The sequence below is a fragment of the Camarhynchus parvulus genome, chromosome 10 (assembly GCF_901933205.1).
Source record: "Camarhynchus parvulus chromosome 10, STF_HiC, whole genome shotgun sequence".
NCBI lineage: Eukaryota > Metazoa > Chordata > Aves > Passeriformes > Thraupidae > Camarhynchus > Camarhynchus parvulus.
Window position 1 is genome coordinate 18,191,923 of NC_044580.1, and position 27,985 is coordinate 18,219,907.

Below are 27,985 nucleotides of genomic sequence, written 5' to 3' on the forward strand. Positions count from 1 at the left end.
CTCATTTTCTCAAAAGAATCTCCACACTACTTACTTCCCTGGGAACCTACTGTCCCAAAGGGCTTCAGTTCCTCCTGGACTATGGGTCATGATGTTGCAGCACGCTGAATATCATCCCTAGAAGGAATACTCTGTCCACTCTTTGCATTTTCCAGGTCAACACGAATTTGCAATGCTATCAACAATTTAAAGGTGCAATAATGGTTACCTAGTGCTCTTTTTGCTGGATAGTGTTACATGAAATGTGGCAAACATCAGCAGAGCCACTGGTCCTCTTTTGTATCCCACAGGAATATCTATAACCATGTCTACCAGTGATAAGTCAACACTGTCACTTTTGTTTTCCAGTTTCAACATGGGCAAAGGAGCCATTCCAAATCCATCCTTTTCTGCTACCCTTTAAAGCAACATCTGGGCTAGAATTTACATAAAAGTAAAAAAATAAAAGTAATTTTCTATTTCGTGGAGGAAAATAACTCCTATCTAATAAGTAATGAACTTAATTGCCGTGGGTCTTGACTATGTTGGGAATGCATATTAATTTAAATGCATCAGTGTAAAAATCAGTCTCATTAAACTATCTCAAAGCCCTAGAATAGATGGAGCACTGCATTAACACTTGCACGTAGTCATTCATATTAAAGTTAGAATTTACAGGAGCTCATAATGAATATAAACAGGAATTAAAACTGAGCTGAGGTGCAATAAAAAGGATTAGTGGCAGTGATATTTAAATTGACAGTTAAAAACTCTTCTGTAGCACTTTCGAGGCCTTGGAGAAATACAGTTGGTTGGATATCCTATTCTTTATTTCATGGTGTACTAGAAACAATGTATAAAACATGAGCACACCGAGGCCAAATGAACATCTTCAGTGCAGAAATGTATTTCTTAAGTTATTTTTTAATTTGAAATGTCATTTTTGTGTCGTGCGAGGGGAACGACTGACGTACATATGGAAAATTGTGAGTTCTTAGAAACCATACTGTTTTCTTGATCATTCATAACCAAATACATAAAGATCCTTCAGCGTATCACTCTTGCACAGCTTGTACGAGATCTCCATAGCTACCCTTGGCACAACAAGCACAAAACCCAAGTGCCTTTGCAGGGCTGATAAGCAGACAGGAAGCAAGGGAACATCTGCTACAGCTTTAGATGGTTTTGCCTTCAGTAACCACTGAAGCTCTGCATTCCACGTCCTGCTCGCTTGGCCTTTGACTCCACCAGCTGTTGGACAGGAGATGTAAAATGTTGTACCTACAGAAAGGGAGCTGCATTATTTTCTAAAGGATCACTGGGATATTTAATGGCATTTTTTTCCTTTCCCTGATGACTGGAAACAGTGGATAGCAGAATCTGCATATGGAGTTACTTCCTGAAAGTCAACCACTTCCTATTTAACAATTTTTTTTCAATGTTCTGTTTTCCTTTCCAAACCTGCTTTGTTTTGTTTTGTTTTGTTCTGTTTTAAACACCAAAAACAATTGCCCCATATACTGAATAGTAATTATATTCATCATAATCATTGTAAGGAAGCCATGTGCTTCCCTGGATCAGGGCTGGGGCTTCCAGCCCAGGCAATCTGTCTTCTTGGAGCATAACAGCATTTCTGTAGCATGGACAGCCAAGGAACAGAGTTACACAAAATAAATATCAAACAATTTAGTGCAAACTCTTTCTTTGTTTAAAGAAAGAGCTACTGAACATGATGTTTTATAAAGGAGCTCAGCCAAATAATGTAGATTATCTGCTCTTGTGTGTGTGGAAAATCTGCTCCAGATAGTTCAGCAGTTCTCCACCACCATGGTATTTTCATTTGCATGGAAAACTACTAACAGGGAACAACTGACAGCAGCATATTTTTAGGATATTGAGGCCCATGCATCTTTATATACTTCCTCTGAGATTGTAATTTTGTCTAGGAGATTGCAACAGTTGTGACGAAATCGGATTTAGTCATGTATGGTAGATCCTGTGGCTCTGACACAATGAGATGAAAAGGGGCTCAGAGTAACCACAAGAAAGAGGAAGATACTCTTCCTCTGCTCCAGAGTTATGTAAATGTAGCTGAGAAGAGAATTTTGCCCAGAAATTCTGTGTTCTGTGCTTTGGAGTTCTATACATTTTTTTATATGTTCTATTCTTAAACTGCAGATGGATGCTGTTTTGCCAGAAAATAAATGAAACACGACAATGACTTCAAATATTTGGACGAGTCATGTTGCCACTCAAAATACAGAAGCATCTGTCATATCACTGTCCTAGTAAGATCATAAAAGCAGAGACAGAGTGATCAAAGAAGAAAATACAGGACTCTTACTCCATTCCTAATACAAGCTATTTCTCTTTTTAGGACCAGGTGCCTACCTGGCACAGAGATATTCCCATAGTCTACAAATACCATAGCTGAGTACCTGAAGTGACTACTTTGCCACTATTTATTTAGTTAAATATAGGAATAGTCATAAAGACAGTGGATTTAACACTTGGGACTGACAAATTACTAACTCAGGTTATTATTTTATAATGGAATCGTAGAACCCCAGAATGGTTTGGGTTGGATGGGACTTTAAAGATCATCCAGATCCACCCCCCCTGCTATGGCAGGGACACCTTCCACTATCCCAGGCTGCTCCAAGCCCCAGTGTCCAACCTGGCCTTGGGCACTGCCAGGGATCCGGGGCAGCCACAGCTTCTCTGGGCACCCTGTGCCAGGGCCTGTCCACCCTCACAGGGAGCAATTCCTTCCCAATATCCCATCTATTCCTGCCCTCTGGCAACGGGAAGCCATTCCCCCTTGTCCCCTTCCTCCAGACCCTTGTACAAAGTCTTTCTCCAGCTCTCCTGGAGCCCCTTTAGACAATGGAAGGGTCTTACAGGTCTCCCTGGAGCCTTCTCCAAACGAAACATTCCCATCTCTCCCAGCCTGGCTCCAGAGCAGAGGGGCTCCAGCCTTTGCACCATCTCTGTGACCTCCTCTGGACTTGCTCCAGCAGCTCCAAATCCTTCTGCTGTTGTTCCCCAGGGCTGGAGACAGCTCTGCAGGTGGGGTCTCACCTGAGAGGGGCAGAACGGCAGAATCCCCCCTCACCTGCAGCCCTCACTGTGGGATGAACCCAGAATACAGAGTCTTTCTGGGCTGCTCTCTGTGCTTTTTACCTTCTGCATTTCACAGGGAGCTGAAATTTTTAAACTATATTAATATTACAGAAATTAAATAGCTGTCTTGAGCTGTGTGCACATTGCATTTAACCAGCTTGAAAGCAAGCCAAAACTTGAAGCAATTTTTAGAAGAATTGTAGAATCAATACATCAATTCCCATTAATTTGGTGTCAGAGGAAACAAATGTGTACCTGTCTGAAACGTGTGCATTCCCTGCAGAGAAGTACTAAAATAGGCACCTTCTGTCTCCCTGCCTTCCCTGTGCCCTCCAAACATCAGAAACCAGGGTCAGAATGAGGGAAAACCAGACTGGCTGCAAAATACAATGAAACCACTTTTATTAACCCAGTATCCAGGACAAGTTATGCACAAACTGTGCCGTGTCAAAGCCATCCCAAGCTCTACTCCATCCATGGCACTGAGTTCCTTGTTTCTCCCCTGATGCTCCAGTCCCTCCCAAACACATCTCCTTTGCAGGGCTGAGAATATCTAGGCAAGCTGAGGTGAAACTCCACTCAGTCTGTCACAGCCATAAGCTGTCATTCTGCACAGCAGTGGGACAATATTAGTGACTAATCCTGACTGAGAGTGCATCTTAAACCAGCCAAAGTTCTGGATCAATCCAAGCTCCCCCAAATGTGCTGTGCTGCATGCAAGCATCTTCCACATCTTGCTCACTGCACAGCTGGCTGCCAAGCAAATTCTTGTCTCGGGAGGTATGCTCAAGCACATGAAACATATTTTTAGCATCCCAGAGGTCTGAGTACTCCCAGAGCTGAGAGTGCAACCTGGCTGACAGCAGGTTTCCAGAGGAAGGAGTAGGAAAGAGGCAATGGGTGATGAGATTACCCTCCACAGAAGGAGACTTCCACTTGGAATATCAACATATCTTTTCAGTCTCTCATTGTGGCTGTTTGTGCTTTCATTAGATTTTCTGTTTGCTCCTTCAGCTACGGGACCAGATGGCTCCCACACATTATGCTGTGAATCATGGCAAGGCTCGGGGTGTTTGCTGTGTGTCACAGCAAACACAGGTGCCAGACCAGGTTAAACTCCTCACAGCCAGCATGGTGCACCCTGCTCAGGGGTGGGACTGCAGCAGGTACCTACAGACACACTCTGGGGAAGATCTGAGCATCCTTTTCTCCTTGCAGGAAAATGACTGCCATACCTTGAGCTCAGATAGCAGGGAAGGGAGGCAGAGCAGTGACACATGGCAGAGGACAGATGCTCCACACTTCCCGTGATGCACAATGCCTGATGGCAAGGAGTCCTGGTGGGCCAAGGACAGGAGGCTGTTGTTCCCCCTCTGATTTCCCCTTGCAGTTTGTGATTAAACTGGCGCTGACACCTTGCCCAGTGCCTGTTTGCAGAGCCAATAGCCCTGGGCAGGACTTCTGGCCATGAAGCACCTACTGGAAAAAGATACAATCTCATTGTTTGAGAGCATCTCTGCCACTGGCGTCTGTTAAATAGAAAACAAAACTGATTTTCTCCTCACTTTGCATAGATCTGGGGTAGATCCAAGCTGTGGCAGCCCTGTGAAATGAGAGTGAACAGGAGGGGTGTTTGCAAATGTAATGGCCCCTGTTTAGGAGGGCAAGACTGGGAGGATTACACAGAATGTGATTTGTGCTTCAGTTACAAGACCATAAACATCGCCCTGCAGTTCTCTCTCACTGAAATACTGCATTTCTGAGCACTGAAAACCACTGGAATAATGAAAGATGCCTTTTCAATTCCTAGGAAATATGTGGGGCTCAGTGCAAGTTACAAATCTGAAGGCAGAGGAGGGATGTCCTGGATAGCACAATTGATACGGTGAGTGGCTCCAGGTCACACCACGGAGGAGCAGCCAAGCACCTGGAGACTGTCCAATGGCCACACTCCACCCTAAGCATTTTCTGAGATGAGAAAATTCCCCTGTGGCTGTTTTTCAGCTTGCTTTTCTTGCTATGTACTTACATGCCCCGTGTGTTGGAAGTGACAGGGCACCTTGTGAGTGTGTGCTGTGCTGGCCTTTGCTGACAGGCGCTGGCAATCAGGGAACACTTGTCAGGGACAGGGACAGTGACCAGGAATGTCACAACCACAGCCTGTGCAGAGCAGCTCCCATGAAGGTTAACGCGTGTCGCCGCCACCTTTGAGGTCAGTGCTGGCCTCGCTTTAGCAGTCCTATAAATAGACGCTCAAGGTTGACTGAAAAGAGGATTTGGCTCGGCTGGATCTTGTTTAGCATTCCCAGGAGAGGAAGGCAGATTCTTTTCCCTTTTTCTCTTCCAGCCTGTAACCTTGAGTTGGTCTCTGTGGGGAACATTAGTGGATTTGCCAAAAGCTCTGTTGCTGCGGGCCGGATGTCCTGCTGTGTCACACAAACCACACGTACACGTCTCTTCAACCTGCAAACCCAGACCTAATTCCACTAAAGCCTCAAACTAATTCTTCACTGGCAAAACTAGGGAAAAACCCAAACAAACCTTGAGCCTAATTGCTTGAAAACAGTAGGACACCTAGTGGATTTATAGGGAATATCTTTGGGATTATCAGCAACATTTTGTCATTTTCTTGGCAAAACCAGCTGTGAATATATTTATAGAGGAATCACTGAAATATCAGGGTTTCTATTTAATAAATTAATCTTGTTATAGCTGTTACAGCCTCCAGTTTGCCTGAAGAAGTTATTGCAACCTATAGAAAACCCAAAGAGCATTGTTTGAATTACTTGAAAAAAAAAATTATGGAAAACTGGATGGTTCCCAAGGTCTGGGAACAGGAGGAAGGATATTCTGCCAGATCAAAGCCATCCCAGTTGTTCCATCTGACAGCTCTCTAATGATCTTAATGAGCAAAGTTTTACAGCTTCAGCCTGGCCCCAGTACAGTGGTGCAGCTCCACAACAACGTGGCCATGCTGAGCACAGCCAGCCGGCCCTGCCGGTTGTTTCAGCACAGAATGACTCGGCCACAGAAGCCAAAGTGCTTCTTCATTCCCCAGGGCTGCTCTTTTGTATCCAAATTAGAAGATGATGGGCCACGTGATAACGCCTGCGCTGCTGTGGCTGCTTTTGCCTGGTACCAACTCCAACATCAAGAAAATTTTGACCCTAGAGAGGGAATAAACCCCTCTGGCAGGGTGTGTAAGTGGAAGAAGATTTTGAGTGATGATTCTGTGAAATTATATCTTGGCCAGCAATTATCCTGGGGCTGCCAGCGTTATCTTGCTGGTGTCTCTGGAGGCAGCAGACACAGACAAAGAGATGAGTGATGAGTCCAAAATGGATTCAGGAAACTGATGACTTCATTTTGACAGTCATCACAAGGAACACCAAGTCATTGAGTCCTGCACTCAATTCCTGTTCCCAAAACACGCTGAAAACTTTCCTTCCTTTCTGCTTTCCATAATATTGTTCTAGTGAAAAATGTCTCCAGAAGATGGTTCATTTTTCTGTTCCCTTCCCACTCTTTCTGCAGTGCTGCAGGGATTCCTAAAGAACAGCAAAACCAGAATGAGATTTGATTTTGGATAAAAAAATCTGTTCAGATGCAGGTCTTTTTTTTTATTCCAAGTTCAAGGTTAGGAAAGGAAAGGCTAATTTAGAAATTAATTTTGATTTGGTCTATTTCTTCTTATACCTTTTCTTCTTAGAGCTGTAGAAATCAGAAAGGATGTAGCACGTGATGAAATGCAAATGAGTTATCAACAGAAAAATTCATATTAACTCTTTGCATTTTCATTATTCCTAGCTATGGCATAGAATTACCTGAAAAATAGAATCCTTGTACATTGTAAACCCTTTAAATTGGTCTAGGATTTTGAAACAGATTTTTTTTTTAATTTCAGTGCATGGATTTTATATTTGAAGGGTTTTTTTTCTGACTGACATGTCAAACCGGGGATAGTGCGTGCTAAGAGTACGCTTTTCTCTAATTTAGCAGCTGGATTGAAAAGCTTGAATTATCTCTGCATAATTGCAATGATTAATGGATTGTTAGGAAATTGCAAAGTATTGATTGAATTTTCCCCTTAGGAAATATTTCTCCTCTGATAAAACACAGTTCTGGGGCTTTGCTTTTGTCCTTCCTGCTTTCTGCTCTGGGGAAGCCAGAGGCTGCTTTTATCTGGGATATGGGAATTTGGGTCAACAGCCCTTCAAGGACAATTTTGAATTATTGTGATTTCCAATCCCAGATCTTCTCTGAGCTTTGCAAGGAGATGGATTTGCAAAGTGTGAACAGGGATTTCAGAGCCAGAAAAGCTATTTTTTTTTTCCTGGGACCAGAAGCAAATACTGGCCATCCCTGTTTCACATTCTGCCATTTCCATGTCAAACACCACCAGTGAGCTCTGCAAAGACACCTTGACCTTGTTGTGGGAATGCCGCAACCATCAAAGATGGTGGCAAATTTTCAACTTTATTAGGCCAGGATTGCTCTGGGGGATCTCAGGAGTTGGTGGGAAGAGGAAAGTGGAGAATGAAGTGAGAATTGGATGCAGGGAGAGCTTGATGCACAGTGCCTGGGGCTGGGCAGCTGAGAGCTGGGAGCCCTGACACACATCTGCACCTTAATGGTGCTGGGCTCTTTTGGCAGCTGCTCTGGGAATTTCCAGAACAGACCCATAAATACACAGTTATGAGTGCGACCTCTGCTTCTTTTCTTCGCTAAATTGAACATCCAAGGCCCAGCTGAGTATCATTCCTTGTCTCTGCTCCAGTTGCTTGGGACGTGCTGCCTCTGCAAATGGTTCTGCCTAAGTTAGGAATTATGAGAGCGTGCTAATTCAAGGTTTGCCATGAATTTAGTGTTCCCGCAAGGATGACACTAATGGCAATTAGTGCAGCAGTAATGCCAGTGCTGAGTGACTGTTCTCACATTAAAAGCTGTCAGTTGGGGAGCACACAGTCTCTGTTATTCCAGGCCTGACCTCTGCTTTCTGGCTGTGCTTCCTGTGCACGGCAGGTGTCCCAGGCCATCCCATCACTGCAGCAATTTGCTCTGGGAGGGGACACCGGGAAAGAGCAGAGCAGCCCAACCAGCCTGTGCTAACAGTGGCATTTCCTGAGGGTATGGATGTTCTCCTCTGGGGCTTGAACAGCAACAGAATTAACCCAGGACTGAACAGAATATAAGACTTTAATTTCTGGAGCTCCTTGCTACTTCAATGCTTTCCTCATGTCTTGCTCTATTGATTGCTGTTTAGAGACAGAGCTCTTTCTACTGTTTCAGTTTCCACCATGAAGAATCTGATTTTAAATGATCAATTGCATTTAAACAGGCTTAGCTAGAAGTAATCCCTTCTGCTGCCCAACTCCATAGCAATCTGCACAACTTTTAATGTTTTCCTAAAAATCATTGGTAAAAATGCCTTTGCTTTACAAAGGCTGAAGTTCAACAAGTGGCAGTGCTGCAGCAATGTGGGGACTGTGATTTTTACCTAAGCCAGAAGACCCACTATCCTCACCCTGTGCCCTCAACTCTTGCATAGGGTAAGTCAGTTCCAGATGAGGAACATCTGCAATATGCTGCAAAAGGAAGTCATGATTGCACACATGAAAAATGTAAATAAAGGGTGTTTCCAGGCTCACAAACACAATCCAAAGCATGAAAAAGGAGAACAGCTCTTACAGAAGGATTACTAAATGTACTTAGTCTCTGTTATTTTAAGGCTTTTTAGCACTAACAGCAGTTCTGGAGGATGAAACCAGGTCTGAGAAACATCAAGTGAAAATTAATAGCTTTTTAACAACAAAGTTCAATGGACAAGTGCAAGTAGGATATGAGATGGAAACCTGAGCTCCTGAATTATAAATATACCCAGCCTCTACACAGACAAGTATCTGTTATCCATTTGATGTACTACTCAATGCCAGAGGATTGAGAAAGTGGCAAGAGCAGGATGGGCATTTTCAGGCTCGAGATTTTGTGTGTTCTGGGTTTGGCTGGAGATAAAAAGGATGAATCCAAAGACAACACAGATTCCTATAGCCCTCACCACTACACTACCCCCTGTGAGGAGCTGGAGGTGCAGGGCACATCAGAGGCTGGCAGCAGGACGTGGGTGAGCCCAGACTGATGCTCTCAATGCTCCCGGGGAGCCTCTGTCCTCCTGTGGAGGGACACACTGCGGTCACACATCAGGTGTCTTTGTTATTAATGCTTTGTTTTCCCCACTCAGAAGCTCTGAGGCAGCATGAAGTATTTATCTTTAAATGCAGAGGATCACATTCTGGCTCGCTATGGTGCCAGCAGACTGTAACTGATGCACAGCACTGCTGCCCGTGCCCTGGGGTTACTTTCCACGCACAGGAATGATGACACAGCCACTGACTGCAGTGATGGCAAACATGCTGCTGGGAAGGCAGGCTCGTGGGAGAAGAGCAGTTTTAAGGGATTCCGTTTAATCATCTGTGCACAAGTGCTATTTTTATCCTCTGTTGTTTAGATCTCAAGCCTGCACCAGGAGAAGCTGATGACAAAGTTGGTGTCTCCCATGGCACAGGGGCAGACTAGGGGAACTGGACAACCTTTTGGGAAGGGAGAAGCAGGGTGGGCAGGGGTGGCAGTGGGAAAGAGGCCTGTGCTCATGGCCTCTGCACCTCATGGGCTGAAAGAGCTTGTTGGCCTCTCTGATACCTCCACCACAAGCTCATGTGCCTCTCTCAGCTCAGTTCACAGGAGGGATCTGTGAGACCTTGGGGGGCTTCCCACCACCCAACCCCAAGCTCACCTGTGCTTGTAGGTGGCTTTGGGGTGAGGCCAGTGCCCCCCCATGGAGGCAGGAGAAGGGCAACCACCCCATGATGGGGGTTAAATTTGGTGACCCCCGGGCAAAAGGTGAGGTGAGATTATCACGGTGTGTGAAGAGGCCCGGGGAACTCAGAGCATGCCTATCCATCACCTGGACACAGGACTACTGGGAGCTCAGTGTGCCCATCCATCGTTTGGGCACACGGACTCGCTCGGGCAGCTAAGAAAACCCCGGGCATCGTTTGGGCACACAAAGTCGAAACGAAAAAAACGAAGTGAGGGAAGAAAAGATTCAGGTTCCACCGAGATTTGAACTCGGATCGCTGGATTCAGAGTCCAGAGTGCTAACCATTACACCATGGAACCGCTCTGCCACCAGTCCCTCCCGGCCGCCTCTAGTTCTTTCCACCGCTCCCCCGCGTCGGCACGGCCGCTCCCCCCGGGGGTGCCGGAGGGCGGATCGGTGCTGAGGGGCCGCGGGGCCGGGCGGGACCCCCGCTCGCTTTAACCCGCTGAGGGCGCGGCCGCGGCGCTGCCCCGGGCGCGGTCGTGCGGCGGCGCCGCTGCCCCGGAAGCGCCTGTGGGCGGGCGGGCGGAGCGCGGAGGGCGGAAGAGCTGCGGCGGCTGCAGGGAGGGTCCGGCCCCGCTCCGCTCCGCTCCCGGTCCCGCTTCTCCGCCACCCGCCATGGGCACCCGCGACGACGAGTACGATTATCTCTTCAAAGGTGAGGCGGGCAGGGCCCGGCGGGCGGGCGGGAGAGCAGCGGGGCCCGCGGGCGGGGCCGGGGCCGCTCCCTGACGCGGGGCCCGGCGGGTGGGGGAACGCTCCGGGCCCCGCTCGGGTGTCCCTCCCTCAGCCCAAAATGTCAGCTCTGGGCCGGGTTTGGCTGCCGGGGTTTGGTGTCAGCGCCGGTCCGAGGCTGCCCCGGGCACCGGCTGAGGCGGCGGCCGATCTGCGGGATGGCGAGCAGAGATCGCCAGGAAGGATGCCCAGGGCTGATAAGGACTCGTCAAGGTTGGTAAGAACCCTTTGTAGCTGTTAAATAGAGCTTTAGAGTGGGTGACATACACTCGGCATTGATAGATGATGCGCTAATTTAATCAAGTAGTCCTTGCTGCCTTCTGTGTTCAGAGCCCTTGGCGAGGAGTGGAATGTCCCTGCTGCTTCACACGCAGAGATCATAAAATGCTCCTGGAATCATGGAATGGTTTAGGTGGGAAGGGCCCTTAAGATCATCGCATTCCACCTCCTGCCATGGGCAGGGACACCTTCCACTATCACAGGTTGCTCCAAGCCCTGCCCAGCCTGGCCTTGCTCTGTCCTGGCTCCCCCAGGGAAGGGCAGGAATTCCTTGTTTTCCAGGGCTCATGCTCCTCCAGTCTGCCATGCAGTGCCCAGTTGGGTTAAAACCTTCCAGGTGGTTAAATACTCAATTTTGACTCCCTGCAGAGTAAAACACCAGCCTGCTGGACAGGTTCATGTAGCCTGCTGTGAAATGTGTACAGAAGTGCTGATGGTTTGAAAGTTCACTATCCAGTTTTTTAAATCCCACTGAAAAAGCAAGCAAAGTAATGTAAAAAAGTCATTGTTTATTGTGATGACGTATTGTAAATTTGAATTTAGGATTAAGAGCATTGCTTGTTGTATTGTAATGGTGAGAGACCCTTTGCTTGTCATCATGAAGGTAAAGGAAAACATTTATGTTTTTTCCTGTACCTTTAAGCTCCTGTAATAACTTTGAGGAATTACATTTTTTTGTTGTTGTTGGTTGTTTTATCCGACTGCGTGTGGAAAGTGGCGTTATTTCTGCCTATAAATCAGTCATCTGTACTGCTATGGAAATCAAGTCAGGAAGCGCCAGAACAGGCTCTTTTCTCAGCTTGCAGCCCTGGCAAGGACCTTGCTGACCACTGGTTTAATGGCATCAGGCAGGGTTATTGTAGGTACTTGTGTGCAGGTTATCAAAGCCATTGAATTACCCTTGTTCATGCAGTTCTGTCCGTGGGCTTGTAATTAATGTTTTAGCTGTGAGAGCCTGGGAGTATCAGTGACAACAGGGTTTGTTGGGAGAGCTCCTATCTTTCATTTGGCCTGCTTCCTTTCATAGTGGGAAAAAATAAAGTTGGAATCCAGTTATAGGGAGAGGTGCAAAGGTGATTTAATTGATTGCCTTTGCTAAAGCTTTTTCTGTTTAGCTTGGTTTATAGAAGCTGTCTGGGATGCAAGGAATGCTGTGAAAATGTTGTTGTGAAGATAAATGATTTGGGTTTTTCCAGCCTAAAGTGGACTGCAGGAAGTTGATGCAATGCCACTTAACTGGGATTGATGTGGCAGCTGAAATAACACAAAAATGCAAAGTAATAAAACCCTGGAAACTTTTGTAACTTCCCAGAGGTGATGGTTGTTCTAAACAAGCTGTCACCACTCTAGAATGATCTGGAAATTATTGCAAGTAGGTCTCTGAACTGAATGTCTCCTTGCCAGGCGCTGGTCAAAAAGGCAGGGGATAGGTAAATCTTTCAGAAAAGGAAAAAGGAACTTGGGGACAATGCTAACTCAGTGTTTGAATTTGAGACATGAGCATCTTGGGAATTGAGATGAAATGTAGGCATGACAGACATATCCATTTTGAAAGGGATGTTCTAGAATTAAAAAGGTAGAGAAAGGCATCAAAATAATCAGAAAAGAGACCTAATGGATTTATAGCCCTTACACTGAATTGATGTACAGCTTGATTAAAATTTAAACAGTAAGTGATAAGGGCAAACAGGGGAAGTATCTCCTGTTTGTCATAATTTCTCTGGATATCTGTAATGCTGCTTTTATTGGGCAGCGGGTGAAAGCAAAAGGACAAAGTCCCTCAGGTGTGTATGCAAATTTTGGAGTGGTGCATTGCCATGCATATTATAAATGGATTTGAAAGCCTGCACAAATTCATACAAGCAAGAAAATCTTGTTTGGGGCATGTCAGTGTGACGGTTAGTCTGAAGGCATTGCTTATTTGAAGATGCAGAGGCTGGCTAGGACAGAGATCAGCCTGTTTGTTGTGATACACGTCATGGTTTTTGGACATAATTTATTGGGAGTCAGACTCTGGGTGTTGGTCTGTCAGGACACTTCATCCAGCAGGACATTTCTGGATTTATGAAGGGACTGTATGGGTAGGTTGGTGGGACTGAGTTCAGAGTTTGACCTGGTTAAAACAATCATGTGATGTTCTCTAGTCTGGCTGTTTCTTACTGCTCCTGGGCTGAACTGCCACGTTTCTGTTTGTGAGACCTCTGGTTTTGTCCTGTCAGCCCCTGACTGCAGCTGTGTGTTGAAATCTGGCTGACTCTGCTGCTGGGTGTAAGCTGAGCCCACCTGTGCTGCTGTATGGTAAAATCCAGGGACCTGTTACAAAATACACTTCTCCTGACTATGTTGCAACACTTCAGCATATAGGAAAGACTAAGCCTAGCTTGGAAAAAAGCAGTTCCTGTTAAATTCTTCTTGTCCAGCTTCCAGTCTTTGTATCCTTCCATACTTTTGGGGTTTGGCTGAGAGCAGTGCCTGCTGTTCCCAGAATGGCCCCTGAGGAAACACAAGGCCTTTGAAGTCCAGTTCATAGAAATCTTGCTCTGATTTTTGTAGGAGGAAAATATAATAATGATATAAAGATATTACTTTATTACTTAATAAATTAAGCCTGGCTTTAGCGCAGGAACCTGTTGCTCTTTTTGATCAATGTGCTTGCAATAGACAAGCAGTTATCAAAGGAACCCTCACTTGTAGAAGCTGCTGAAATTTTTTCTATGGACAAAGCTCAGGATGATTATGTCTGCACCTGGACCATCTAGGACTCTGGATTTGGGGCAGGCTCATGTCATGGACCTGACTTGTGGTGACGTTCAGTTTACTGCTGAGAAAAACTCCAGCTTCAGCTCTCTGCTTCTTTGCATCATGTTAATTTCTCCAACTTCTCCCTTTGATATTGAGGAAATGCTCTGAAACTGAACCAGCTTGCTGGTTTGGGGTTTAGAAGACACATTTTTACTTGTGTGTTCAGATAAATGTGTGGTTGCATGACATTTATTGGTTTGACAGTGGCAGAAGCCCTTGGCTTTCACTGCCTCAGATGTGGAGGCACTTTGGTGCTGCAGCAAAGCTGCTGGTGCAGCCATTTACTGCAGAGCTGTTGGGAGCTGGTACTGATTGTATGGAGGGTAATCCCTGCCCCAAAGGTCTCTGGGGTGCCAGTTCCCTTTTTAACAGAAAAAGAGTGAATAAAATGGGGCACAGCTGAGGAGGGTGATTAAAATAAGTGATGGCCATGTTGGGTTTATGACCAGCTATAATGTGTAGGATCAAGTAATTTTTTTCACACGCCCTTCGAACTCCAGCTGAAGTGGGCAGGGAGAGGTATCCGTCATCAGCAGGTTCTTCTGGGGATCATGAAGACATGTCCAAGCTTTTTATGGATATGTCTCTTAATAGCAGAGCTCAGTGCAGAGACAAGTTTTAGACATGGTGATTTCCTTGTGCTGGTGTACTCGTCCTAGATCATGTAATCTGTGATTTGTGCAATAACTTGCCACAGACAACACAAGCTAGTGCTGCTGGACTCTATTTTCAACCTGATCTCATATTTAATGAGGTGATTAAAATATTTTCTGAAAATTTAAACTTAGAGGTTTTACAGAAATAAAAATTGTGTGAGTGAGCTGGAATGTTGAAAAATTAATAATCCTTTCTTGACATAGTTCTCTAAATTGCTTCTCATGCAGCCTGGGAAATTGAGTTCTTATTTTGGTCTTCTACAGAAATAAATCTGGAATTACAGAGTGAAATTTATACAGAACTGTGGACTTCACACTTCTTTTTCCTCTCTCTCCACTGAATGCTTGTATGCTTGTCTTAAATGTTTGGGGGAGTAAATGCTATAGAAAGTCAACTGCATTGATTGAAAGCACGTGGTTGCAAGTATTGAACTGTCCCACCACTAAATCAGTCACTTGGGGCTAGAAGATTATTTCCATGACTTTCCGATGTGCCAGTACAATTTTTCTTGCTTGTGTAACTTCCTAAGGTGCTGCTCCCGTGAGGGAGGTGGTGCTCCAGAGCTGGTTATTGATTAATGCCAGGACTGGGTCTTGTGGCTGAACTGGATAAAATGTTTCCTCCAGACCTTCCTCCTTCCAGTGCTGATGTAGAAAAGGAATTTGTGGGTGATGCAAGTTGGGTGGGACAGAGGAAGTGGGAGTGTGGCACTGAAAGAGCTGTGTGCAGATGAGGACTGTAGTCCTCCAGATAAACTGGCATTTGGGATGTAAGAGTTTATCCCTGAGGACTTGGACTCTGGTAAAGTACAAGTTTGCCGACCTAAAGCTGAACAATTAGGTCTGATGACAGGCAGATAGAGCCATCAAGGTGAAATGGTCAGGAGAAATAATTCCAGCTCCAGGTGTGTCTCACACACAGAGATGGAAATACTGAAATTCTTGTCTGCATCACAGGGAGATCTGGCTTAGAACAAGGTGTGCCGTTCTCACTGTGCTGAAAATAATTTGAAAAACTTGTGGGGAAGGTGTTTGGGGAAATGAACAATGTGTTTGTATGGAACCATTTGACAAGTTTTTGTGTTTAGCAAATACAGCAAAGCCCAGACAAGCTGTGGTTGCTTTCTGTAAATACCCCAGCCCAAACACCACTGGGAGAAGACACTAATAAGCTAATGGAGAATGCTGGCACACGGACACCGCCATCAGCTGACCACTAATTCCTTCCGAAAATCAGAAGGCAATTTCTAACCATTAGGAGTGAATTTCTGGAAGGAAAGCCCAATGAAAGGGACAATGTGCAGGAAAAATTAACTTTATCATGGCCTAGATAACATCATTTCCCTCCTAGGAGCTGTTTGCTTGGGGTGTTTAGTATGGGACTGGGCCATCCAGGGTCATTCCTACTGCATTTCTATGTTAAGAATGTAATACATGGGAACACTGTGTAGTATAAAATATCAAAACATGGTAGCTTGATAAGGAAAGCAAAACTGAAATTAATGACACAACCTAAGTGGCTGTTAGAGCTGTTTCAGTTCATAATTTTATTTAAAGAGTGATACTTACCCAGACTGGCAGAAATGCAGAAGGTGTGAGGGGTCTTAGGCGCCTGCTGACATTCCAGGCTGTCCTCGTGCCTGTGTTCAAGAGGAGATGCAATGGCCCAATTAAGTAGAGGAAATAGCTGACTTCAAGAGGAAGGTATTATTTTCCCCTTATAATTGGGACACATTAATCTGGTGCTGGAAACCATTCAGAACATAAGCAGTGTGGGATTCAGACACGGTAAAGAAAAACACCTGGCAGAGGAATTAAAGGGATCCCTCTATTGTTAAATGACTTAAAGGTGGGCTTTGCACTGAACTACAAGAACAGGTTTGAGGGAACACTTTACAGGTATATGATGCATCCTGTTGGGAAAAGGAAATGGTGAGCATGGATTGCTTTTCTTGCTTAGAGAAGCTTCTGGCCACTGCTGGGTGATAGCAGGACTGAGCTGTGCAAAGGGAGCTGTCAGCCTTTCCCTCCTAGGAACTTGTTGTGTGTCCCAGTGAATACAAACATGATGTCATCTAAACCCCCGGTCCAAACCTGCCAAAACAGTGTTGAAGAAGTGACTTGCCAGTGGCAGAGGAAAGCTGTGGCTGTGTGCCAGGGGTGGTGATGCAAGTGGTGCCCTGTCCCCTGCACTGGGTTTATCAGGATGTAGCATCTCTGTGCCAGCAGAGCTGTTCAGCAGTGACCTGGTGCGTAGGAAAGCAGACTCCTGTTTGCATTTAGCACAGGGCCTTGCCACCTACCTGCACTTGTGATCTTCCTACACAGGAGAGGTTAACAGAGGGTGCTTTCTGCAACTGCTGTGCTTGGCCGGCTGCGTGCTGAGTCAGCTGGCACGGGCAGCTGGGAAGATGTTTGTTTTGATGAAGTCTTCTGCACAAGGCTGTGCTTGAAGCCAACGTTTTCTGCAATTTTCATTTATGGAGGGAGTTTAAAAGGTGGTGCTCTGCCCTTCCAGTCGGAGCAAAGAATTGCTCTGCATTATTTAAACAGAAGCTGCAGAGGGCTGCAGCGGCAGATGGGAGTGTTTCTGCTGCTAGACTGAGCTCCACGGGGGGTTTGTGTCATTGAGTGTGTTTGGTGCACTCGGTGCTTTGTTGTACCACACAGAATCTTTAACACTGTGTTGTGGTGTCTTAACAGTTAGTGATGTGTGTTACTGAGCAAGTAATTGTATTTTTAATTAAACAAAGACACAATGTTTGTTGTCACCTGAGTGTGCACTTTTTTGCTTGAACTGGTCTTGATTCACTGTTGAACTTCATTATTGGCCTTTCTTCTCAATGATTTTTTCTTATTTTTCTTCCCTTTCCTTCAGTAGTGGTTTGGAATCTTAAAGGCCATAGGATCACCCGATGTGACTGTGGTTGTGGCCACATTTCATCCGCTCTTCTGCCTCTTGGTACTGAGTTTTAAGTTACAATTCAACTTGCACCTTTCAACTCAGTGTTACCAGATAGTGCAGTGAATCCTCGTGATGCTGTTTTTCCTGCAGGAACTGGACTTTGAACCTTCTGTCAGTCTCTTGTCAAGCATAGCTGAATCCTTCCAATTAGTTTGCTTGGCACTGGTGCTGGGATGAGTCAAGCCGAGCCAGGGAATGGTGGATCCAGTTGTGAGGCTCAGCGATCCCCTGGCAGCTTTTTTGAGCAGTTTGTCTGTGGCCTGATGTGTGCAGGAGCCACAGCAGCAGTGGGGACTGCAGAATGGCAGAGAGCTGTGGCTCAGCAAACGTTTCAAACTGGCTGGCAGGGTGATGGTGGCTTTGGGGGTTCTTTGGTTTGGTTCTCTTTCCATTCACCAAGTTTTCTGCTCAAGTGGGGAACCTCTCTTCTACAAAGGCATGAGGAGTGTAAAGTGAAAGCAGAGTCTGCTGCTTGCCCTGTGTTTTGGACTTCTTCAGCAAAGCAGATTTCATTTGTGTGGTTGTAGGGTTTGTGTTTTGATTTTTAGTTCTAGTATTGTTTAAGGAAATATGACTGGTCACCAGTGTTTGCAGTGACAGCCATGTATGTTGTTCCTAAACGAGGAGTGTTGTTCCATGCTGGTCAAAGGAGGCTGAAAGATAGCCATTGAAAGTCAAGCCTAACATCTGTTCAAAATGCTGGTGAATGTGGCAGCTCTGGTTTTCCAGAAATGTTGAGACTTGGATAGCAGATCCATGACAAGGATGGTGCCATTGCCATTCTTTTCTTTCACGCTTCATTCTTGAAAAGAAATATTTCTTGTGTGTGATTTTCAATGTGTCATCTACATCTGGAGTCTGAGCCTGATAAATTTTTTGTCTTGCAGTTGTACTTATTGGAGACTCTGGAGTAGGCAAGAGCAATCTTCTGTCTCGATTCACTCGCAATGAGTTTAACTTGGAAAGCAAAAGCACCATTGGAGTGGAGTTTGCAACGAGGAGCATCCAGGTGGATGGGAAGACAATAAAGGCTCAGATCTGGGACACAGCGGGGCAGGAGCGATACCGAGCCATAACCTCAGCGTAAGTGCAGCCTGGGTGGCTGAGGACAAGCTTTGGCTGAGGAGGGCAATTCTGGGCCCTTCCAGTTCCTCACCAACTGCAAACAGGGGTGTTAGTGTTTTACTGGGTAATACCCACAGCCTCTGGTGGTGGGAAGGTTAAATATTATTCAGCCCAGAAACTCGATCTGGCGTGTTCCTGCACAGACTGATTTCCTTTGCAGTGCTCTCATGACACGTAACTGGGGGCATTTCAAGTTTAGAATGCAAGAGCTTTGAGAGACTCATTTCCTTGGAAGTGAATGATAAAGGAATATCAGTGTTCCTGGTCGTTTTATCAGTGGTAACATAAGAGCAGAAACCTTCGTGTAGCAGCCAGGAAAGACTGCTCACTTGTGTGCTTGTTTGATTGTTAAAAACCAGCATAGCAAAAGCTGGATTTCAGTAGAGCTCGGGGGAACTGTGGGGTGGGAGAACACAGCCTGTTTCCTTTTGAATGTATTGCTGTGGCTCTCACTTGAAAGGAGCTGTGGCCTTTGGTAAAGGGAGTAGATCACGCTGACATTTTTATGACCTGGTGAGTCACTCTACAGTCTCCTTATCACTCTGGGCCGTGCCTGTGCTGCACCCACAGTGATGGGTGGGGGAGAATTTTCAGGGGTGGTTCAGAGGTGGAAGGTGACAGCAGCTTCTCACAGAGCTCAGAGTTTCATGTCTGGGATGCAGGGTTTCCCCAGAGCCACGGGGTTTGCCTCTCTCCCAGACTCTGAGCTGGCCCTGTGGCGTAACTTCATCCGGCTGCTCCACTCCCCTGTCCTGTGCCATGGCCCTGGGGAGTTGCCCTGGGCGCTGTTTGCGTAGCTGGCCCAGCCAGAGCTGCTCCCCAGTATGGCACAGCCTCCTGTGACCTGACAGTGTCTGTCTGGCTGTCCCCTGTGCCCAGGTACTACCGTGGGGCCGTGGGGGCACTGCTGGTGTACGACATCGCCAAGCACCTGACGTACGAGAACGTGGAGCGGTGGCTGAAGGAGCTGCGGGACCACGCCGACAGCAACATCGTCATCATGCTGGTGGGCAACAAGAGCGACCTGCGCCACCTCAGGGCCGTCCCCACCGACGAGGCCAGGGCTTTCGCAGGTGGGAGCTCAGGAATTTCCTGCTGCTGTCTGGGGATCTGCACACCTGGCCTGGGGAGGGTGTGGGTAGGACGAAAAAACCTGTGGCTACTCGTGTCCCTCAGTGTCACATGTCACATTCAGTCAGAAAGCAGATCTTGTAGCCCATGCATGTTGTTTCAAGAATCACCCAGAGGCACCTGAACACCTTAAACCAGATTTATTCTCTTGGCTGGGCACTGTCTTGCAGAAACTGTGCCTGTGGCTTTAGGTTTGAGTTTCTTGTGTGGTGGTAGCTTTGCCTTCAGTGTCCCAACTGACCTGCAGCCTTACACAGATGCCGGTGGCTGAACATTTTCATTAAACTGGCTCTCTAACTTTTGTTATGTAATTAAGATCTGTGAACAGTAGTTCTAGTTTCTGTAAGCCTTGGTTCAGGCCCAGTCTTTTTCATCCAGGAGTGTAGCTGGGTTCCTCACATTAAAGTTTGCTGTAGCTCCACTGGCGGAGTTTATGGCCAGTGAGGATCCCTGGCTGCAGCTGGAGGAGTGTCATTCCCCCTGCTGCTCTGTTTCTGTTAAATAAACTGCTGTGATATATTAACAGGTGGGAGGTAGAGAAACTTGATGAGGTTGAAAAAAATCTCAGAAACTTTCTCACACAGAGAAACTGCAGCAGATTATCCCTTTCAGTGATGCAGAAAAATGTGCCTTTAAGTTAGACAGCACTGGGCTGATACCTGTGCTTGGGAGTGGGTGTAAATTCTAGTGTTGGTGTTGGGTGGTGTCACTTTCCCATCACTTAAGGGGGAAAACCCCACAACTTGTTTTACTTTCTCTTGATACCTGGGTGTCTCGTCAGGAACACTACAAATATTATCTGGTACAGAAGCTTTTCCAGATGGGAAACAGATATGTGCTGTACCTCTCTAATTATAGTATTTCTGTCCACACAGAGAAGAATGGTTTGTCATTTATTGAGACGTCTGCTTTAGACTCTACAAATGTGGAAGCAGCTTTCCAGACTATTCTGACAGGTGAGTCATCGAGGGCTTTGTGCTTCAAGGGGGAAGGGCAGAAGGCTGCTCAGATATGATGCAAATAGGCATTTCTTTGCCTATAAAGTGTTTAAAATGTTGCTATTTAATCATTCTTCATTAGCCATAAGATTTGGAGTCCAGTTTCAAAGAGTCACAGTTGAAAGGCCAGCCTTGAACTGGGGAATGAATCCTTGTTCACTTTGATCTGCCCGGGGTTTCTTGTCAGCCTGGTTTGTGTTTCAGTTTCCATCTCCCATTACAGGGAGTGCCCACGGGAGGGAATTGTCTCATGCTGGCATCAAGTGAGAACAGCCATTGTTTATCAAGGAGAAGTCAGTCCAGTTTGTTTCCACCTTTAATGGTGACCATGGCAGTTGCCAAGGAAAAAGGGATGAAAGAGCAGAGATCCTTCCTTTGAGACACAGTGACTCCTGAGCTGCAGGAGTTGCTGTTGCATTTAATAGTCCTGCCTGGACTTTTGGTCTGTATAACATGTGACAGCAGCCAGTGCTGCATTTTTATGCTCTCTGGATAAAGTACTTCCTTTTTATTTAAAGCCTTGTTTAGGTAGGCAAAACTTGTTAAAGCTGAGGCACTCAATTTGGAGAACCTTAACTTAAGCCTGGCTTGTAAAAGTGGGGTAGGAATTCACAAATTGGTGTGGAAGTTACTCACTGTCATGAGGCTTCTGCATTTCTGAGCAGCCAGGGCACAATGGGACACTGTGGCCTCTGTTTTTGGAGTTTTCATAATTCTCAGCTTTGGCAAATATCCTAGTCTGAGTTTTCAAAACATCTGAGACACTCCTCTGCTTGCTGTGTCTCTGTTCTAGATGTGCCAGGCAGTTTCTTGTTTTCTCCAACTGCCTCCAACATGTTTTCCAGTTGCAAATTTCAAGTCCCTCCTTCCCAGTGTAGCATGTGCCAGGCTGCGTGATGTGCTTGGTATGAGCAGTGGCCCCACTTCCAAACTGTCTGTAAATCAGATCTGGTTGCTGTGACATTGGCACCTAGTTAGTTCTGAACTTCTTCTCCTCTTTGGCACCTAATTTAGACATTCCTTTAAAAACACACCAGAAAGGTCCTGCTAGCTATACTGGAACATGCATGTGAGGATAGAGCTAGGAGGTTATTTACTGTAGTAAAAGTATAAATCCTGTAGCATTTCTTCCGTTGTTTGAAATGCTTTATGGACAGCCTGGCAGTGGAGAGAGGTGTTAGGCTACTGGGGCATTAGCTGCCTGTGTCCATCTGTTTCTTGTTTCATCCTGAGTTGTAAGAGGCCTCTGACAGTTCTGACTCTATTGTGTTCTTGCCCTGGGTTCCTATGCAGTAGTGCTCCTGTGCAGATACCAGCTAAAAGTGTGTTTGTGTTAGATGGATAAAGAAATTTGTTTCCTTTTTGACTGAACCATGTGGTTCCCTTTTAACTTCAGTGTGGTCATTCGGTTGTAATTCCAGCATTGCACAAATTTGTTTCAAAAAGAAAGAAGTTCTGTTAGCTCACACATTTGTTCCCTACATGACAAACTGCCAGTGCCATCAGAGGGTGGATGACTAAGGAGTGGCTGAGGTGTTGGGATGCCTGCTGCATTTATTGTTTTCTTCACATGCCTAAGGCAGTCCTGTCAAAAATGCACATGAATTTGGGCATGGATTTTTCAGGAGAAAGACGTTGCTCACTTGTCAGTGCCAAAACCTGAGACTTTTTCCTTTATGCCCACGTCCTTGGTAGCCCTTTTCTCAGGAACACCTTGACTTTGAGGTCAGATTTGGCCAGATGTGCTGTGTGTCGTGTAGAACAAGCTTTGCTGCTCCCACTTTGTTTGTAGGGGATTTGGGATGCCCAGATGCAGCTTAGTTAATTAACTCATACATCAGCACTAATAAAACAACATCAGATCAATCAGGCAGTGTTTATTCCCTCCTGAGGTGGCTATCAGGCTGTCATGGCCACGTAGTCTGGTCACCTCACAGTCCCCATCTCCTGCTGGCCTGTTTGTTCTCTCAGTGACACTGGGGAGGTGGGAAGTTTCCTGTGTGCCCTGGGCTGCCTTCAGAGCCGTGTGATGCTCAAAGGATGCACTGCTGCTGCCATGGGAAGCACCTCACTTCTTGGGCAGGGGCTGGGCTTTCTTTATCTCTCCTCATGTGCTTCCCACAGTACCTTTTATTCCAGAAGTGAGTTTGGATTCTAATCTGTGGAGGTTTGGGGTTTTTTTAAACAGGTTTAATATGTCTGTGAGCAGAGCTGTCTGTAATGGGTGGAGTGGTGATAAAACTTGCTCATGGTGGGCTCTGACAGATTCTTGAGGCTGTTGCTTTTCCATGGATGTCAGTGTTGCCTGCATGTTGCTGTGACAGAGGTTAGGGTGAAGGGCTCTTGGATTTGTGAACAGGATCCTTGTGATCCTTGTTCAGGAGAGTTCAGCTGTGCTGGAAGAAACACTTGTGCTTAGTGGGCATGCGCTCTCTCCAGACAGGGGCTCCTGTTTGGGGGAGATAAAGGTGCAGTGAGCAGTGCCTGAGCAGCAGGTTGGCTCCAGCTGGGCTGTGACTGGCACGCTAAGGAGGGCTGCTCTGGAGCTCACTTCACAGCTGGCTTTTTCTCTTAATGACTTGCTTTGGAGGAAAGAGGGGGGCAGTAATCTGAGGAATGTGGTTTTTGGAGTCACCCTGCAGAATCCTGGCTGCTGTGTTTGGCAGGGCTGCCTCCCAGCTCAGAGCCTGTGGGTGGAATGCTGGCTGTCCTTGGGAGCAGGAAGCTGGGGAAGCCAGCAGGCGTTGCCGGCGGCTGTGAGCAGAGCTGGCTGACACAAGGGGCAGGACGAGCTGCTGCACCAGCCCTGCTGGTATTTGCAGTGCTGGGAGCTGCACCACAGACACCCCAGGCTGCTCAGAGCCTTTCCCCAGCTGCTGGGATCTCTCCTGAACAGGGTGTTGTGACCAAGGTCTGTAGCAACCCCCTTTCCTTCCAGCCCTCCTGAGGCTGGTCTGGTTGGGACAGTGATGGAAGTTGGTGAAGGTGCTTCCCTTGGAGGTATAGCAGGGTCCCTGTTAAGCTTATCCACACCTGGATTCTCAGATCAAGCACTTTGTGTAGATGGCTTTGGCCATGGGAAATACGATTCCAGTGTCAGTAGCACAGCCTGAGTATGTGATCTGTTGCTACAGGTGGAATAAGGGATAAAAGCTCTTCTTTCTTCTCCCATATATAGAGGACTTTTAGAGGAGGTGTATCATACATGTGGTGGGCTTCCTGTCCTGCTGTGGATTCCAGATGAGGTTTTGAGGACCTTTCCCATCTGTGACTTAGAGTAATGGTCCCTATCCAGATTCTTCTGTTCCAAGATGTCTAGACTGCCAGGGCTGACTGTTGTGCACACAAAGCTGCTTTGTATCATCTGGCAAATAAGAGAGACTGGTATTATGATCCCAGCCACCCTGAGCATTCACAGCAGGATAAAGCATCCTTAAAGTAAACTGGAGTCTGCCTCCCTTCCCTGCCTGGCTCTGTGCTGTCTCTGTTCCCACACCACATTCTGCCGTGGTTTCATCTCTAAGGAATCCCGTCACCAAGGAAACAACATCAGAGAATTAACATCAAAAAATCGAGGGATTTCCTCTTTTGTTGCCTCTGTACACCTGAAAATGAATGGAGCCCCAGTGCAGGCTGAGCAGCCAAGGCCTGGCCCAGCTCCTCCTGGGCAGCAGTGTCTCTTTTTCCCAGCTCTCACAGTGCAAGGCCTGTCTCTCACAGTTCCCTATTATGCAGTGATGCATTCTGCTAAATGTGCCCTTAATGAGGTCTCATTCAGCTCCTGAGCAGAGCCCAGAGTGCTGTGTCTTCATTAAAAAGGGCACATCTTCATTAGGCCAGAGCTCTCAGGGCACAGCAGTTCCGGTGCAGGCTTGGCTGCTGGGCACTCTGCCCCAGTGAGAGCAGGTTTGGGCTGTTCTCCCTCCTCTGCCCTGCCACAGCAGCACAGCACAGCTCACCAGGGAAGGGCAGGTTTCAGCATTTAGGCTGTGGCTGCACCAAGCTTTGCTCTGCAGACGAGGAAGAAGCAGCAGGAAGGAGCAAATTTGGGGCTGTTGACAGTGGATTCACTTGCAGGGCTGCTAGGGAGGTTGTGGAAGTGGGGATCATAGGAAGATGTTCCCAAAGTCAGGAGTAGATTATCAGTAAGGGAATTGGTGCTGTTAAGATTATTTTTAAGGCTTCAGGGCTGATATTTGCTGTCAGATGAGGGTGTTCCACAGAGGGCACCCTGTGTGAGTCCTGGCTGGTGGGCTGGAGCCAGCGTGTCATACATCAGGCACTTGTATGAACTTGTTCAGGAAATTCTCTGTGAAACTGAGGATTGCTGCTGCTGGAGTACTACTGGAGAATTCCCAGTAACAAAGGTGGCCAGAGGCTTTTCCTGTTGATGGGAACAGGCATTGTTCTGCACTGGGAGTGAACTGGCTGCCAGCCCTGAGCACGCAGCTTGTCCTGAAGGTGCAGAGCAGATTTCTCCAGCCCTGCTCCTCCCACCCCACACAGGCTCTGCTGAGCGCTGCCACGGGGCCAAGCTGAACCCTGTCTGCACATTCACACACTGGGCTGCAGGTGGCTTTGGAGGCCTGGTTTCATGGGTTTCACTTACCTTGTGAGGTTGTTTATGTGTAAGATGGTTGGAAAGAAGAGTAAGCTTGAGAAAGGGTGAAATCAGAAAATGCTTTAACCTGTTCGGCTCTTGTTTGGTTGCCTCAATGACCTGATCTGTACCTGACTGCATATGAAAAAGCCATTTTGATGTACAGTTTGTTCCTTCTGAGTTTGAGCTGGGGGTTTTGTAAAACTGAGCTTTAGCAAGCTTTTATTTTTTTAATGGTTTTCAAATTCAAATTTGCAAGTGAGTTCCCCACATTCTATTTTTGGTGTACTGTGTTTCCTTTCTGGGGGTGAAGTGCTACACACGCTTTACTCTCTCAGTGCAGCTGAAGTGCTGCTGGAGCTGCTCTGAGTTTTTGTGCAGCACCATCAGCCACGACAAGCCCCAGGAGCAGGGCAAGGCTCTTGGTGCAGGTGTTTATCCCATGCTTTCTGATTCCTCTGATAAGGATCTCTTCATCTGGAGCCCATATTTCTGACACAGCACATTTTGTAAAGGGTTTCTGTACTGCTGCAGGGGCTGAGTCTCGCCCTTTGGGCCCAAATCAACCTTTTCTGAAGATTTAACACTGCTTGGATATGATAGGCGTGTGATGGGTGTGCTCAGCAAGAAGAAATTGCCCTTGCAGTCCTATCAGGGAGAGAAATCTGGAATGGTTCCCTTTAATCCTGTTTGTGGATACATCAGCAAACATGTGACCTTGTCCCTGGACCGTGTCCTTGGAGCTTAAGAACCTTCAGAAGGAATGGATGGGCACATAGTTTCTCATTCATAGCATGGAGATTGTGAATTCCGTCCATTTACTGACTCTTATCTCAAGAAAAGTAAAACAGTTGTTAAAAAAGTAATTTCTGTTGCAAAAATAGATTTTATTTTCTATATCTAGAAAACACCACAATTGAACTTTGTGTGGAAGCTTCATTGCATTACTTATGTAATTGCAAAGCTATGGCTGGTTTCCCCCAGGTTTAACTCTTGGATGGCATTTTGCTGGTGTGCACATATTGATCAGCTCTTTCTCCTCTTCCAGAGATCTATCGGATTGTTTCCCAGAAGCAGATGTCTGACAGACGTGAGAATGACATGTCCCCAAGCAACAACGTGGTTCCCATCCATGTCCCTCCAACCACTGAAAACAAACCAAAGATGCAGTGCTGTCAGAATATATAAATTGCCCATTCTTTCCTAAAAGGCTGTGTATATTCCCCAGGTCCAAGATTTAAATATATTTGTAATTCTCGTGGTTACATTCTTGTGTTTAGTTACTGCTTATTCCTTCTCCTTGAATTTCTCCATGTCTTAAACACTTTGATTTCAGTGTTTATCAATCTCTTGGATGTGCTGCAGTATTTTCCCAAGACCGGCCTGTCGGTTTGGGCTCAGTAAATTGTTTGGAACTCAGCTGATCCCTTCCCAACATGATGCTCACTAGTCAGAGCACTGACACCTTTGGAGAGCACTTGAAGACATTTTCCTGCTCCTCACAAAGCAATTACTGTCAGGTTAACAAGGAAGATCTCTCCGGGCAGAATAATCTTTCCTTGTCTTAAGGGGTATTCTGCATCTAAAGCTCGGTGAAGCTCTGAAGTGCAATTTTATTGTAAGTTAAATGTTTTTGGCTACATCTTCAGATTGTCAAGTGAAGTTTTATAGGGGAGAAAAGAGAATTTCTTGTGAACAAGCAGCAGTTAGCAGCAGTTCTGGCTACATGTGAGTGAGGTGCTGTGGTTTGGCACCTGCTGCAGAGGAGGTTGATGTGAGGCAGAGCTGCTGGGACCCCACGGAGGTGCCCCTTGTGGAGGAAGTGAATGCAGGAGCCACGTCCGTGAGGAAGGGTCACTCCAGCTCTGGAACTTGCAGCATCTTTGTGCTGCTGGAGGCTTGGCCTCTACAGTGCTGGTGGTATCAGGATTTGAGGATGCCTTTTTTTTCTGTCATGGGACACAGACTTGAAGGGTGTTGGCACGTATTACATATCACATCTATTAATGCATGCCACGTATATTAATATATACAAGTGCTTGAGTTGATGAATAAATAACTTCCACTACCTGGCCTTAGTTTTCCGTTCTGGTTGATCCAGTGTTTTTAAATTATTCCAGTGGTTTGCTGTATGTTCTTCAACAAAACCCTCTGGAGTTTTCTGTCTGGATATGTTCCTCCTGTGGTCTGTTGCTCCATGCCAATCCTGTCCAATCTGCCTGTTCAGGGATACATGAACTGTGCCTTCTGTCACTCGCTCTGTGCTGTTCCTGAGCACGCCTGACACTGGCACTGGGGGCCACAGCCACTGCATTCCCACAGGATTTAAAGGAACTCTCTGTTGTGCAAATGCCTGCAGTTATTTATACAATCACAGGGAAATAATTGATTGTAGGGGACGTTTCTCAAACTCTGATATGACCCACTTGGAAGATCCAGATGTGGTTGGCACTTCCAGCTGTGTTCTGTTCCCAACCTTTCTGTCTCGCGGTGCTCATGATGTGTGAGGCACACGGAAGGCATTGCTGTAGTCGGTCACTTCTTGTTTTTTACTCCATTTCTCCTCCTCGTATTAGTTCTGAAGATGCTATTTTGATCTGTTTGTAAATTACTTTGTATTTTATGCATGTACTGTACTTTGATTCATTATTTTTTTAGATTGATTTAAAATATATTCATCCATGATTCTAATAAAGAATTACAGGGGACAACTCA

At 46.3% G+C, this 27,985-nt stretch overlaps 1 protein-coding gene and 1 non-coding gene across 2 annotated transcripts; one reads left to right on the forward strand and one right to left on the reverse strand.

Annotated features, from left to right (window-relative positions):
- Positions 1-10,206: 10,206 nt before the first annotated feature.
- TRNAQ-CUG lies at positions 10,207-10,278 on the reverse strand. The gene has a single exon. It is a non-coding gene; the product is annotated as a tRNA-Gln (tRNA).
- Positions 10,279-10,488: 210 nt separating this feature from the next.
- On the forward strand, positions 10,489-27,985 carry RAB11A (RAB11A, member RAS oncogene family). The gene is made up of 5 exons (XM_030955368.1): positions 10,489-10,637; positions 18,304-18,499; positions 19,421-19,614; positions 20,548-20,628; positions 26,319-27,985. The coding sequence occupies exons 1-5, from the start codon at positions 10,598-10,600 to the stop codon at positions 26,456-26,458; spliced, it is 651 nt and encodes a 216-aa protein (XP_030811228.1). The 5' UTR covers positions 10,489-10,597; the 3' UTR covers positions 26,459-27,985.

Bases quoted from the DNA above. Each gene is read 5' to 3' on its own strand.
- RAB11A (XM_030955368.1), top strand. From the start codon at position 10,598: ATGGGCACCCGCGACGACGAGTACGATTATCTCTTCAAAG. The intron at 18,500-19,420 runs GTAAGTGCAGCC...CCCTGTGCCCAG, and splicing joins TACCGAGCCATAACCTCAGC to GTACTACCGTGGGGCCGTGG. The intron at 20,629-26,318 runs GTGAGTCATCGA...CTCCTCTTCCAG, and splicing joins TTTCCAGACTATTCTGACAG to AGATCTATCGGATTGTTTCC.